General features: G+C 36.7%; 1 protein-coding gene across 5 annotated transcripts in view; it reads left to right on the forward strand.

The window, feature by feature from the left end:
* Positions 1 to 15,002, forward strand: part of DENND1B (DENN domain containing 1B) — a 261,341-nt gene that overhangs the window by 160,898 nt on the left and 85,441 nt on the right. For all 5 annotated transcript variants that reach the window (XM_081226435.1, XM_081226437.1, XM_081226438.1 and 2 more), the window contains one exon: positions 4,636 to 4,761. In XM_081226435.1, the coding sequence (XP_081082561.1) occupies positions 4,636 to 4,761 (126 nt within the window). The remainder of the gene's footprint in view (positions 1 to 4,635; positions 4,762 to 15,002) is intronic.

Genomic DNA, 15,002 nt, shown 5'->3' on the forward strand with positions numbered 1-15,002 from the left:
AGATGCCTCTGAAGGGAAAATAGTTGTGGATGACACCATATTTTAGGCTTTGAAAGGTAATTTAAGCATTCAGAGAAACAATGTCATGATACCCTCTGGGAGTGTATCATATGTTTTTCATTTAATAAATGTTAAAGGTTACTGTTTTAATCCTTAGAAGCATGTTAGAAAATTATATTAAGAAGGAAGGGTTAATTTTATTGCTTAAAAAACTGAACATTAGAAGGATTAAAGAAGTGTAGGGATTTAATATCTGATTCATACAATGACCATAATATGTTTCATGGAAGAATAAAAGACTTTAACCTTGTAACTTTTTTATAAAGCAAATAATTATTTGAAGCATTAACTTTTCTGAATGTACGTAGTTTCTAGAGTGCAGCTTAGTTAGGAAAAAGGATACTTAAAGACATCACAGAGATGTTTCAGGTCATGTAGGTTATCCAAATGTTATTCCTCAACATTTATTTTTACCTTCTGTTCTTTACCCTGATGCTTCTCTTTGTGATCCTAAAAAGTAAAATTAAAATTTATGGGTTACAGCGATTGATTTATTTTCCTGAGGAGACACATCTAAAAGTCAAGAGAAAATTTCTGTCACTTCTCTGAAAAACTCAGCTCTTTTATGTCACCTCCCTTCCTAACCCCTGGTTGGCATAATTGCTTCATTACTCAGGCCATGTGCACGTGGCTTGCACTCTTCTATTTATACCTGTTTGCTGTGTTTACTCATGTAATTCCCTCCTTTTATTCATGGTCACTTAGTGCTAAGAGGGTAAAAGTGGAGAATTGGTGGTAATATTATTCACGTTGCAGTGAACTCCCACTGGGCTCAAACCCAGGTTATAATTCCTCCTGTGATGGCTGCTTTAGAAGCCTGGATCCTCGTTGTACGAAAGGAATTTGAACATTTGATAAGAGCAGTGAAATGACGTTTATTCTGAAGTTTTTTTCACTGTTTAACTTTTTTTTTCCGCAGGGGAGGTCTAGTACGATACCTAATTAGACTTCAAAAATAATATACAGACTAAAAATGTCATAATAAAATAAAATGTCAGTTTTCAAGTCATCTTTAGCCATCAGAGATAGAAGCTTACTTTGTTAAGAATAAAAAGAGAAAACAATTGATATTTTTGCAAGATCACATGATAGGATTTTGTGGTAATAGCCATGTGACCAAGGTTCCAAATGCTTTTCTGAATTCAGTTACATGTGAGTATAAACTTCAGGGTCTCATGGAAAGATGTACATTTATTTCATAACTAAACTTAGAAGTTTGGAAATTAAAGCAGAAAATGCTATTTCCCAGACCAAGTATTTTAAATAAGTGCAGAAGATATATCACCTTATTTATAGATAAAAACTGCTAAAAGCTATTTAGCTCTGCAAAGCGTAGTGGTAACTGGTGATAATTTACTCCAGTGGTCTAAAGGACAGGAAAATAGCAAGGCTGACACGATCATTTTATGTTAGAGTAATATCCTAATAGCTGAAGCTGACTATTAAAAAGCACTCTCATTTTTACAGGCTGTTTTTGAGTGCTCACTGGTGCACACAGAAACGCTTAACTCAGATGCCCTTCTGGTCTCTGAAAAGCAGGAACCACCTCAGACCTACTGGCAGTCGAAGCCCACCTAGAGTAGGTCAAGGAAGAACTCCTTATATGCTGTTTGTAAAGGTTGAAATAATGTAGAAATAGGCAAAGGAAAAACGTAACCATATTTCTTGCTAGTCTCACATGTCTGTATGCAATTGTATAGTATGCTCATATAGAATAGCACGGTCCAATAGAAATATAATATGAGCCACATATGCAATTAAAATGTTCTGGTAATCATGTTAAAAAGTAAAAAGGAATAGGTGAAAGTAATTTTAATAATGTATTTTATTTAACCCAGTATATTCAAAATACTGTTGCATCATGTAATCAATAAAATTATTAATGAGGTATTTTGCTCTTTTTAAGTCTTCAAAATCCAGTGTATTTTTTTTTTACACTAATAACAAATCCTAATTTGGGCTAGTCACATTTCAAGTGCTTATGCGTCTGGTGGCTACCGTTTCGGACAGTTCTAGAACAGGTATTTTCTTCTTTCCTATTTTCTATAGAGCTCTTGAGGAAGTTCAGGAGCTATCACTGACTAATTTTGGAAGTGAAGGCTACCTCGTTATCATTCGGTTAGGAAGGGCCTGAGGCAGCGTGGTGAATACCCTGGATAACTTACGCAGCGATTAAGCAATCAAGGACTTGGGGTAATAAAGGGTGAGGGATGGTTTGACTTGCCTCCAGTCTCTGGGAGCACATGTGTCATGATTGTCCTAAAGATTCTTAATTTGTGGAGAACTGAATTGTCACTTCCAGATTTTATAGAAAAATACATCTTGAGGAATTTTCTTTTACAAAGATACAAGGCATGACATTTTTAAATGTTTTTGGTTTTCTAAATTAAAAATAACCCAGTCAGTTTCTTTTTATAATACTTTGGAAGACTAGAATCTTATGCTGTCCATCATAAGCCTTTTTAGGGGGCAATAATGAAATACGTGTATTGATTTTCATCCCCATTGGTTTTTTTTAAAAGGCATTTGAAACCTAAAAAATAACATTATTACAGACTTAAGAATAAAGGACGTCAAGTCAGAGGTTTGTTTTTGCATCCTTCAGCTAATTTATTTTTGAATATGTGGGTTACCTAAAAATATGCATTAATTGAGGTTAGATTTTAATAATAAAAACTTCTTCTTAAATGAATCCTAATTTATGCACTTTGTGGGCTAAATGAATTAGGCTCTAAACTTTTATCTGAATCTATGGAGCTTGGATATAAATTGAAAAGATCACAGCTATGGGGAAAGACCTATACTGCAAAGGCCTTTCTGCATAGATTATGAACATCATAACTCAATAATTTTTTCAAAACTGTGGTTATAATTGGACCCAATGGGGGTCTCTGTCTTTGATCAGATCACAGTAACTGTGACTTTACACTGGAAAATGTCACTACTGTGAAGGTTTATCACCTGTAGAGCTGGTCCTTCCTCTGATGCTGTGTTCCTTTCTCATTAGCATTATTCGAAGTTTAGTTGTTAATTAGGTTGACACTTCAATTACAATCATCATCCACAAGAGTAGTGAGGGCTGCTTGTATAAAGAAATAAAAATATTCCTCCTTGCATATATATGTAAAGGAGGAATGACATTGTTTTGTTATCTGGTAGTATCGTAAGGGTAAGAACATGCTTTGATAAGGGAACAGTCCAACCAGAATTTGTCCCATCATTTTTTTCTTAAGAAAACAGAATTTCTACGTGACTTTATGTTCCCATGTAGAGCATTGACAAGTAATGTATATGAGCATCAATGGTATTTTTTAAGTGTACAGAGTGTAGTTTTTATTATCTGTGAAAGGAATTGGTCAAGTTAATTGGATGCATAGGAACAGATCACATCACCTCCCTTTTTTTTTTTTTTTTTTTTGTGGTACGTGGGCCTCTCACTGTTGTGGCCTCTCCCGTTGCGGAGCACAGGCTCCAGACGCACAGGCTCAGTGGCCATGGCTCACGGGCCCAGCCGCTCCGCGGCATGTGGGATCTTCCCGCACCAGGGCACGAACCCGTGTCCCCTGCATAGGCAGGCGGACTCTCAACCACTGTGCCACCAGGGGAGCCCTCACCTCCCCTTTAAAAACTAAGAGTGCGCATCAGGAGGTTGATTACTATTAGAAAATACTCATCTAAGTAAGGGCTGTTCATAAATAGCGTGCATTCTCTAAAATACACACAACCTGAAATTAAAGGATGCAACTGTATGAAAAATTATAACAAATGTAGGTGCCTTTTAAAATTTCACAAATTCCTGGATAATACATTTTTCTTTGATTTTAAAACATTATTAACGTGATTACTGGTTCATAAGGCAATAACGCTGACCTCGAATCTTGCATGTGGTGGTGGAGAAAACTGGACAGAACCGGGTTGAAATCTCAGTTTTGCCACTTAGTAGCCAGATATTGAGGGCAAGTCGATTCACATGTTTGAGCCCCTGTTTCTTCATAAATGGTAACATGAGTACCTTTTATAGAAGACTCTGAAGATCAGATGGGACAGTGTCTAACGAGCACAACACAATTCCCCACTTGTGGTAGGTTCTCAGTAACCTTAACTTCCCTCCCCTCTTTTTATCTAATAATGGTGAAAACCATTCGACAAATGACTGGAAAATTATTTACATATACAAACGAAGCTTCCAAAAATAAAATTAACTAGCAAACAGTCGAACGCTACCCAACTGGCTTCATCTCCAAACAAGTAGACACATGTTGTAATTGCTAAAAATCTGCAGAAAAGTGGCTCACAAGCAGTTTACTGTAAAATAATTAAAGCTTATTTATGTCAAGAGGCCTTGGGAAAAAAAGAGAGCACAAACCAATTTGCATTAGCACATTACTGTGGGCCCCTGCTTTCCTTTCAATTAACAGACCAGCAGGTGCTCCCTGCACTTAGAAGATAAGCTGTCAGGCAGAGGATGAGGCTCGGGCTGACCTGCACACGCTGCGGTCTGCCTGCCCATTGGGCTCGTGCCTCGCTGTACCAATTTCTGAGGTGTGAACTTAACGGTTCCTCTCTGTCACGCAGGTCTCGGCCCTGAAAAATAAACTGAAGAAGCAGTCTACAGCTACGGGGGACGGAGTGGCTAGGGCCTTCCTGAGGGCGCAGGCTGCTTTGTTTGGATCCTACAGAGATGCACTGAGATACAAACCTGTAAGCATTTTATTTCATCACTGTTTTAATGTGCTCTTGTGTGGTTCTTTGGCATGGGGCAGAAAAAGAAACATTTTAATATCCCACCCGAAAAAGTATCGTAAAGGTTTTTGAAAATACAAAATAATATGCTTTAAAACATGATGTTCCACCTCCAGTTTCTTGACTTTATGGTTTTAGTTCTTTTAGTAAATAACCCTGAGTTAATATTTCCCACATTCTCTTGCATAGAACCTTGTTTATTGTTCTAAAATTGGAATTCTTACTTGTAACTAATCAATGAATTGTGTTACTACGTCTTAGAGTAACGACCCAATCTTGTTAAGATTACTAAGAAATTAACCGGACAGTTGGGTTTATTAGATTAGAGTTTAGAAATGACAAGTATAATGTGAAAGTTTAAAAATATTAGAACTTGAACATTTTGCAACATTTGGAAATTTATTGTCTTCCTAATTCATAACACTTTTCTAAGTGGGTTTATCTATTTAGCATATCCTAGCTCACTTTGCCATTTCTTTCTTGTTTTAATACCCCCCAAATGATTATTATGTAGAATTGTAACCCAAGTTGTTAGATGGTCCAAAAAGGTGTAAATTAAAATATGTTTTCTTCTCTTGGAATTATTAGTTAAGCATGTTAGTCTGATTTTACTAAAATGATTACACTGCCCTTTCATGACCAGGTGAATAAATGTATTAAAAATATTGAGTTAGTAATAAGTAATAAGACCTGTTATCTAATGGGTATTTCACCATTGTTAAGGCTGTGTAACCTCGACCCATTTCTTTAGTCTCTCTCAACTTCCATCTTATTTGTAAAGTGAGAATTCTTATACCTTCTCTGTCTACCTTTCAGGGTTGTTGTGTAAATCTTGTCATAAACCATGAAGCACTAAACAAATGTGAACAGGTTATATGCTTTCCGAACTGACTTCTAAATTAGTAGTTCCCACCCAGTGGCTCTTGTACCTCTGAGGAGTTATTGAGTTAGGCAGATCAGCTGCTGTCTCTGGAAAAGTGCAGGTGGTCTAATTTGCATGCTCATCTTTTTGAAATATGTGTGTATTTTTTAAAACATTATATAGAACTCATAGTACCGTACAGAGTATATGTATCTCACATGGGGGAGTCTTCAAAAACTATTGACGGTGATAGGGTCTCATTCTTTACAAGACTGGAAACCAGTCATCCACACTACAGTAGAGCATAGTCATTAAAATTAGTGAACATCAATTGAAACAGAAAAATGGGTTTGAAAGACAAAATTAGTGGTTGATTTTAGATATCAAATTCTTTGAAAGAGATTGCTTTCAAGTTTTACAGTACAGGAGGAAAGTTAAAAGATCACTTTGCTTGAATTTTGCCGCATTTAAATACTTAATCTATAAGCTACATTTTTCTTTTCGTTTTCCTTTTTAAATTTGTAAAAGACTTCAGATTTGAGGAAAGCGGATTGAGGAGAAAATTTTCTTAAACGATTTAAATGATCAGTGTTGTTAGGTGACGGTTAAAATTATTAAAATATTCCATCTTGAACATTAATTACTTACTATAGTTTTTGTAGCTTGATTTTCTCCCTCTTTGAGCTTGATTGAGCAGATAGTAGGGTTATAGGATTTCAATGATTTTTTTTTAAACATCGTGAAAGCCAGATTCTCAGCATCTGTGGGAAAATAATTTTGTCAGAGAACGTCTTTCCTGTTTATTGATCACATCTTATAAATTTATTTGTTAATTTATCTACATTTTTCCTTTATATGTTTGATGTTTTCTCCTTCCCTTTCTACTGCTGGTTCTTTCTGGGAGTTGGGGGATGGTATTTGCATTCTGTATGCCTTCACATTTCTTTTGACTCAGTCTTTGAATGAAAGCTCAATTTTTAAAGTATACTGAGTGTATTTGGACATTTTTTTCCTATATATTTTCAAAATAAATAGTTTTTAAGGAAAATTATTTATTGTATATAAAATATTTGTTGTTTTTGTTGTTTTAGGTATTATCTTTACAAATAACCATGGACTCTTTTTTGGACATTTATATAGCAGGCATATATCTTTGATATATTTTCTGATTGATGTAAAAAAAAAAAAAGAGCCAAGTTTAGAAGTTACAATTATTTCATGGTTTTGTCTCTTTTCATCATAAATGTATTTTAGCGGTATCCTTCAGGTATTGGAGTACAATTGGAAAGGGAAATATTACAAAATAGCTTTTAATGGATATGAATTCTTTAACTAGGTATTACTTTTTGAAATTTCATGATTGTTTATACACACACAAAAAATGAACCAGTTATTTCCCTTACGTTTGACAAAATTGAACCTGTCGATTGGTCTGTGACAGACCAGAGTCTCAGGGCCCTGCCTTCGCCTGGCGTTCAAGGCCCTCGTGATGGGCAGGTGGTCTGTGTCTTCCTTTATTTTTTTTCTAAACTTTGACCTCAACTCAGAGAATTCTGCCTGAGGCTCTAAATGTCCCAAGCTTCTCAGGCTTCCAAACCTTTATTTACAATGTTCTTTCTTCCTGGCAGTGCTTTAATCTTTCTAGCTTTTAATGTCCATCTAGTTCTTTCCTGATCCTTGAAACAGTAGTTTATAGTGACACTTCCTTTCTGTGAATTCATTATATTTACTTTCCTTAACACATTTCTTTTCCCTTTTTTATATATTATTTATTATAGTTCTTATATTATTATTTTTCCTGACATTAATAATTTATTAATTGCTATTAAAATAATAACTGTTGAGTGCCCACTGGATACCAGGTATTGATGGGCTCTTTGAATTAACTCTTTCATTTAATCTTTACAAGCCTCAAAATATTACCCCTTTCATTTTAAAGATAAGAAAAGTGATGCTCATAGAGTTTAAAAACCTCCACTAAGGTTCCCCAGCTGGTGACGAGTGGGGCTGCATCTGGATCTGTCCTTTCCACAGTCCCGGTCCTGCTTCAGCGCGGAGTGTTTCGTTCCATTAGGCCTCCATCCTCATATCATCTGCTCCTTGAGATAAATTTTCTGAACTTACATTTCTTCTCAATGAAGATACATGGAAGACACTCGGTATACATTTACGTAAAGACTGAACAAACAATACACAATCTTAAGAATTTTCTCAAAAGGTGCAGATGGTACAGGTGTCTCATAGAGTGCATATGAGCTGGTGAAATAATTTGTTACTCAGGCCACGTATTTCCATGCGTGGCTTTGTCCACCTGGGGTGACTGCCGCCACTCAAACTGCTTCTTCCTCTTCCCCCTGCACCCTCTGCAGTGGCACTGGGGAACCAGTTGGTTGTGGGTTGTGAGGGAAAGCCCTCAGGATGATCCGAATATTCATTTTCAAATGCACATGCCAAATACTGCCAAAGGGTGACTTATTTTATAAAGTAAGCACTTAGAATGTCTAAGTGACAGCGCTTAATATGTCCTCACTTTTCTCCTAGTGCCTAAGTTACACTCTCTGAATGACACACTGGCATGATTGACAAATAAATGGTACCTGCTCTTAATTACAGAGAAAATGATAAAACTCCTTAATGTTTTTGGAAAGTGATTTCAGTAAAATAATGGATGTTTTGTTGGTTTTGGATTTTAACCAGCAGCAAGTTAGCTACTTTTTAAGACTTCAAAAACGGGAGATGAAGCTAATGTGCTAAATAAATGGAAGAAAAGTGCTAAGAGCACAGACTCTAAAACAGAGCTTGAATCCTCATTCTGTGGCTAACTAGCTGTATGACTTTGGGCAAATAACCTCTTAGTGCTTTAGTTTCCTCATGTGTTTAAAAAAAAAAAGCAGTAATACTTCTTGGGTTGTTCAGAGGATAAAATGAATTCATATATGTAAATTACTAGAGCAGTGCCTGGCATATGTAGTTAATGCTCTGTATATTAAGCTATGATCATTAAAAATGACATTTTAGAAGTAGTAAATTTGGTAAGGAAAATTCCCTTAACGTAACTAAAATAAAGTACCCTCTGCTGATCCCCCAAAAGAAAAACATTGCCGTAAACATGAGAATACTTTTAAATGATTGCACTAAATAACTAATAAAGGGTCATCATTTGTACCTCTGTATCATTTGTATCACAAGCTATTAAAAGTCAAATTTTTGACCAACAGTAATGCTAAAGAAATGTTTGCCTGAGTTAAAATATTGCTTAGTATATTCAGAAGCATATACTTTATTACCCTAAGAGCATAGAGATAATGCTGAAATCTGTTCCTTTGAATATTTAGGATGATATCATTAGTTTCAAACACTCAAACTTTTCGGGGCTGCTGTGAGCCTTGCTAATGGATAAAAAGGAAATTTTTTAAAAATAAAGATTAGCTAGTAATCTGGGCTCCTGTTTGACTAGTAGCCAGAGCTGTCCTTCAGACATTTTTTGGATTATGTTCCTTTAAAACATTATCAGCGAGTTATATTTTGTGATTACGTTCAATCAATTTAAGTACAGGATTGACATCCATAATTTAGGTGGCCAATCACTAAATCTTTGCCTTAAAGCTTCCATTTAACAAATTTGTAACTGCTAACTTGTTAGAGACTTCAAAATCCGAGTTGGACAGTTTATGTACTCACCCCTCGCAGTGGTGTGGTTCCCACAGCATGTGAGGTACTCACTCATCTTATTACCCAACCTTGAGTACCTTTTGACCTCAAGATGGTTTCTACAAAAGAAGTATTTGGTATTTGGCTTTCAGATGGAATATGGTTGCACTCTCTTTCCACTCTTTTTTTTTTTTTTTTTAACTAGTAGAGGGAATTTTGCTTAATTTTGTAGCAAAAATGTAAAAATATTGCACAACTAGTATGGGGCAGGGAGAACTGGGGACTTGGCTAGTAAGGGTTCCATCTGTATATCACTGGTAATATGTGTCATGAGAATAGAGGATGTTTGTCCTTAAGTTGTGGGGAAGAGAAATGTATTTTATCATAGTATGTATAAAATTAATACATAAGTCTATTGATCTTTTAAAATGCTCATGTTTATCCAAAGTGCTAGAAGCAGCTGTCCCTAAAAACAAATCAATTTCTTTTCCCATCTTAACTTGCTGAATCACAGGCCAGTGGAACATTGAGAGCTATGTTTTTTCAAGACAGATCTAATAACTTAGGATACACTCCTGTAGTAATATGTACAGAAGAGAAGATTTTTGTTAATGACTAAAGTTTATGATGTGAACATGCGACTTTTCACTAACGGTTCTCAGCAATTAAGGAAGCATTGTTTTCATGGTCACTAAACTGAGAGTAGATATGCCATAATAATAGCATTGGGACACTTGGAAGACAGATGCTACATAGCCTGAAAAATCTTTATTACTGTTTTCTATGAGAACCTAACTATGTTTTAATATTCCCACGAGACAACTGGTAGCCAAATCTTTCAGAGAATTTAAAAATGTAAATATACAGTCATTATGCAGACATTTTTGCTTAGTTTGTTTGTACTCCTTATGAAACAGTGACATTACATATTACATCCAAGTGTGTTAAGGAACTGAATAAGTACTATGTTGGTGCTTTGGATTTTACTTCACATTTTTGTACAGTAGCATACTTCCTGACACCTTCCTTTTTTTTTTTTTCAATATGAACTTTTGCTAAGTCATACACATTCTTAAAGCATAAAGATCTAGTCTATTTTTTAAGTATTTTCTTGCTCTTGCAAAATTTCCCACTCTGGAGAATAGTCTAGAACTTTAAACACATCTATTAAAAACAAACTAAACAAAAGTGTTATATTAATTCAATAACGATAACTTCTCTGAAGCTGAACATCGTAATAGGGTAGGAAAAACAGCTCCATTTCATCCATATCTTACCTGTGCCTTGATTATCCTATAAAAATAATTCAAATAGTAACTAGTGGGTATTTATTGAACACACAAGACACAAGGTACTGTGTTGGGTGCTACAGGGAATGCAAAGATGTACATTTAATACAATGCAGAAAATGAGTGCTAAAAGAAAGATACAAATGTCTCTGGATATTCGGAGGATGGAGAATTTACTTCTAGAGGTAAATCCCGTGGTCCGTATGGGCCAGATTGATGCCAGTGGAGGGCAGTTATGAGTAATTTAAATGCTGTCAGGTAGGAGTGACTTGCACTTCCTGGCACCCTGCAGGGATGGCACCCTTTTTCTTCCCAATCATTAGTCATTATACAAGTGACTGAGAGTGACATTGTTCTGTGGATAATCATGACGCAGTAAATCAGTGTGAGCTTTGGTGTTTTTACTCTTGTCAGTGGCTCCTCATTGTAGAGTGCTGGTGTGTTGCTGATTCATCCTTAGAATGTGTTTGTTGACTGACATACTTAAATGTAATGGTGAGCAGCAGTACTGGTGGTTCCTTTCTGGAAAGTCTGGTTCTCTTCTCTGTAATAAGAACTTCATTCCTACTCTGTGACGCATCATATTTTCCTTATGTCCTTCCATGCTCCTTTGTGTGACATTCCAGTGCAGTAATTTTGGTTTTGACTCCATTCTGTTGCCTCATGACTGCTCCATGAGCAAAAGAGTCAGTTGCTTGACCGTCATGTCAGAATTTTCCCGTGAAGAGTTTTTCTTTTCCACCTTTTAATGTTTCTACCTGATTATTCTGTGTCTCCACTGAACTCTGTATTTATTTACTTACTTTTCTGTCAATGAGCTCTATAATTTTAAGAAATTAATTAGATTATAGATGAGTATTTCTCAGTTGCATAAATCTTCGTCCCTCAGTAGGGTGATCCACTTAACTTGGATACCTAGCTCTGTGCAGCTATTTCCTAAATATAGGTTAAACAACACATGTTCCAAGCTTGACTTTCTAGCTTGTGTTTTGTACCTTCAGGTGGCCTTCAAGCACCTTGCCGGCCTTCACTGTCGTAGAGGCCCTCCCCAGTCTGTACCGGCTGGTGTTCTCTTCAGAGGAATATTGCCCTTAGCTAAATGGGCAGGGCCTTCCAGGCATCTCACCTTCTCCTCCACCCCTCCCACCTGAGAGGCCCAGGTTCAGTGACTGAGCCACACAGGAAGCAGGACACTGGCCTTGCCTCAAGGCTGGGTGGACTCTGCCGCAAGATTAGTGCTTTTCCATGGGTTCACTCTGAAGCTGGTCTCCACATGAAACCAGCACTCTTGCCTGTCTTTCTTCCCTGCCGTATCCTGTTCCGCTTCGTACCTATTTCCTGAGAATTCTCCGCCAGCAAATCATTTGAACAAGAATCCCTGTCTCAGGCTTGGCTTAGAGCCCAAGCCGAGACACAAGCCACAAGTGATTTTACCAGATTCTTATTAAACCTGGTTTTTGTTCTGTATTCCTAGTCTTTAATAAACAATACCATCTTCTGATCCTCAAGCTAGAAATCTGGGAGTCATCTTTGATCCCTGCTTGTCTTTTTCTTGTGCATCTGTGGTTCTTAAACTTTTTGTCTCTGGATGTCTTTATACTCTTAAAAATTATCAAGGACATCAAAGAACTTTTGTTTATGTTGGGTCTATCTATCACTATTTACCATATTAGAAATGAAAACTGAATATATTTTAAATAGTTATTATTGATAGTTAATTTCAAAACAATACAAACCAATAAAAAAGGAAGGAGAAAAAATAATTTTTAAAAATGAAAAGGTAAAAACACAAACCTACTAAGCTTAACATAAAACATATTTTCATGAAAAATAAGTCTATTTCTAAACAAAAAAGTTGGTCAGAAGAATGGCACTGTTTTACATTTTTCCAAATCTCTTTACTACCCAGCTTAAAAGAAGCTGGCTGGATTCTCACGTTTGATTCTGCTTTCAGTCTGTTGCAATATTGCAAATTATGAAGCCTCTGGAAAACTCAGTCGGATCGCGTGAGAAAATGAAAGTGAAAGGGCAAATAACACCTTAGCACTAGTATGAAAATAGTTTTGGTGTTGCAGACCCTGTGAAAAGGCCAGAGTCCCTGGGCCACTCTTTGAGAACCACTGCTGTGTATCAGTTGATAAACAGGTCCTGTTGATTTTGCCATGAAATGTTTAGTAGCGTAACCAACCACATCAACTTCCAACTCTCACAACCTGGGTTAATCTACTTAAACTTTCTAAGCCTCAGCTTCCTCATCTGTAAAATGTAATAATTATCACAGCTTATTGTACTTTTACAGATTACACGGTGTGGAATAAATAAAGTATTTCATGGAGTCTTGGATACCCAGAAATGGGATAATTTGGAGGTTGAGAGCATAGAGTGAATTCTGCCTCTGACAGTGCTGTGCAGTCTTGAGCAAGTTACTTAAACTTGGTTTTAGTTTAGTCATGTATAGAATATGATGATAATAAGCTTGAGCTTTATATGAGTTAATATGTGTAAAGTGCGTTACCACAGTGCCTGGCACATAACAAGTATTATGTAGTCATTAGCTACTGTTATTACTGTCAGTGTAGTCGTCAGTGCCCTATAAATGTGAGGTAACGAGTCATTGCTGTTTCTTCCTGTCTGCTGCCTAGTTTGCCTTTTCCTGCCGGATTTATCTTGCGCTGTGTATTGATCTGCCTGTTTCCATTACTTCCTCTTGCCTGTGCGCTCTCCATTCCAAAGCACGTACGCACGCTTCTTTGAGCTGCTTGAGGCCCTCAAAGACATAACTAATGTCTTAGAATGAGGCTCAGGCCTTTTCCAGGATGGCTCAACCTGCCCTTTCTCTCCCTCTGGTACTCTCTGTAACCCATGTCCAGTAGCCACTAGGCCTCAGCCAACCTCTTATTATCCCACTTTGGTGCTTTCTCTAATTCACACCCACCCCAAGCACACAACCCACGTTTTGTCCATGTCTGTCCTCTCTCAAGACTGTCTTTTCTGTGTTTCATAAAGCTTCCATTCGTTTTCAAAACCAGCTCACATTTCCTCTGTGAAGCCACAGATGCCCCCAGATTAAACCTTTCACACTGCAGGCATAAACTGGGAATTTGGTGGGCAACACTGGATGTGTAGTCACCTTACTTGGAACAAGACAGGTTTTGAGAAACTGCTCAATCCTAATCCTGATTTTTCATCAGATCGTAAATAAACCAGAAGATCCTAAGCAGAGTTCCTTCTTACCTCGCCATCCAATTTGACTTGGATTGAAAAGGATCTGTTCCATAGGATACACCCCAAGGAAGACAGCTGTTGAGACTCTTGTGTATTAATACATAAAACTTTACAGCATTGTTAAACAAGCCTTATTTTTCTTTCCCCTGAGAGAAAATTCTAAGATGTGTCAGGGCTTTGTCTTCTTCGTAATCATTGAGATTCTTAGTGAACAAACTGTTGATCAGTGAAAGTTTCAGTTGGAAGCTTTTACCGTGATGGTTGTTATCAAGGATAGGGGCGGGGGGCAGCACGTCTGAGCTTTCTCTGCCCCCTTCTCCTGACAGATTGCAGGCAATTGCTACAAGATTAGTGAGGAAGAGTTCTTCCAGGCAGTTCACGTTGGCCGAGGACTAGTTACGCCCACCTCTTGAGGAAGAGTCGGTAGACTTTGCTCCTAACGCTTCTCCCTGGAGACTTTCACCCCCACTCTCTGCTCCCTCCAGTCAGAAGAAATGCTTGCTTGTAACATCAGAAGTCTAAGCTTTTCAACTGGAGATAGAACTCTGTATTTGCGTTGAAGACTATTCTGCAATGTTAATGACAACTTTTAGACATATTACAGACTGTAATAAAATCTCTCTCACATGTTTGGGGATGAAAAGTCCATCAAATAAAAATTAAAATTATCAATAGTCCTGATTTCTTTGTTATAGCAGTGATATAGTTGGAACTGCCATTAGAGGCAATGATTTTGTTTATTTTTAAAATTTATATTTGCTTTGGAGAGGATAATATGTCATACAGAGCAAGGCTTTAGCTTACTTGCTATTTCATTTATTCACTTATAAAACATTGGGCTCCCAGTGTAACTAGATATATTGCTGATATTAGGGGTTCAAAAACAACAGCTCTTTACCTTTAACAGGATTCCTTGTTTGTTGTTTTTCCCCCATTAGATTGTAAGTTCTATGATAGTGGCAAATATGGTGTATTTTTGATTATCTAAAATATATTTATGTAAATTCAATTCTTAAAATGTGTATTTAAAAATCATTCTCTAGCGCTTAAGAATGGCAACAATCTATATGAAAATGTATAATGTTAGTTTTATTATAGATCATCAGCTGATGGCTGGTCTAGGTAGCATCAATTAATAGATTATCGAATTGTCTTCTCTAATTCTGAGTTTG

This window comes from Mesoplodon bidens (genome assembly GCF_964165515.1).
Source record: "Mesoplodon bidens genome assembly, chromosome: 2".
NCBI classification, from domain to species: Eukaryota; Metazoa; Chordata; class Mammalia; order Artiodactyla; family Ziphiidae; genus Mesoplodon; species Mesoplodon bidens.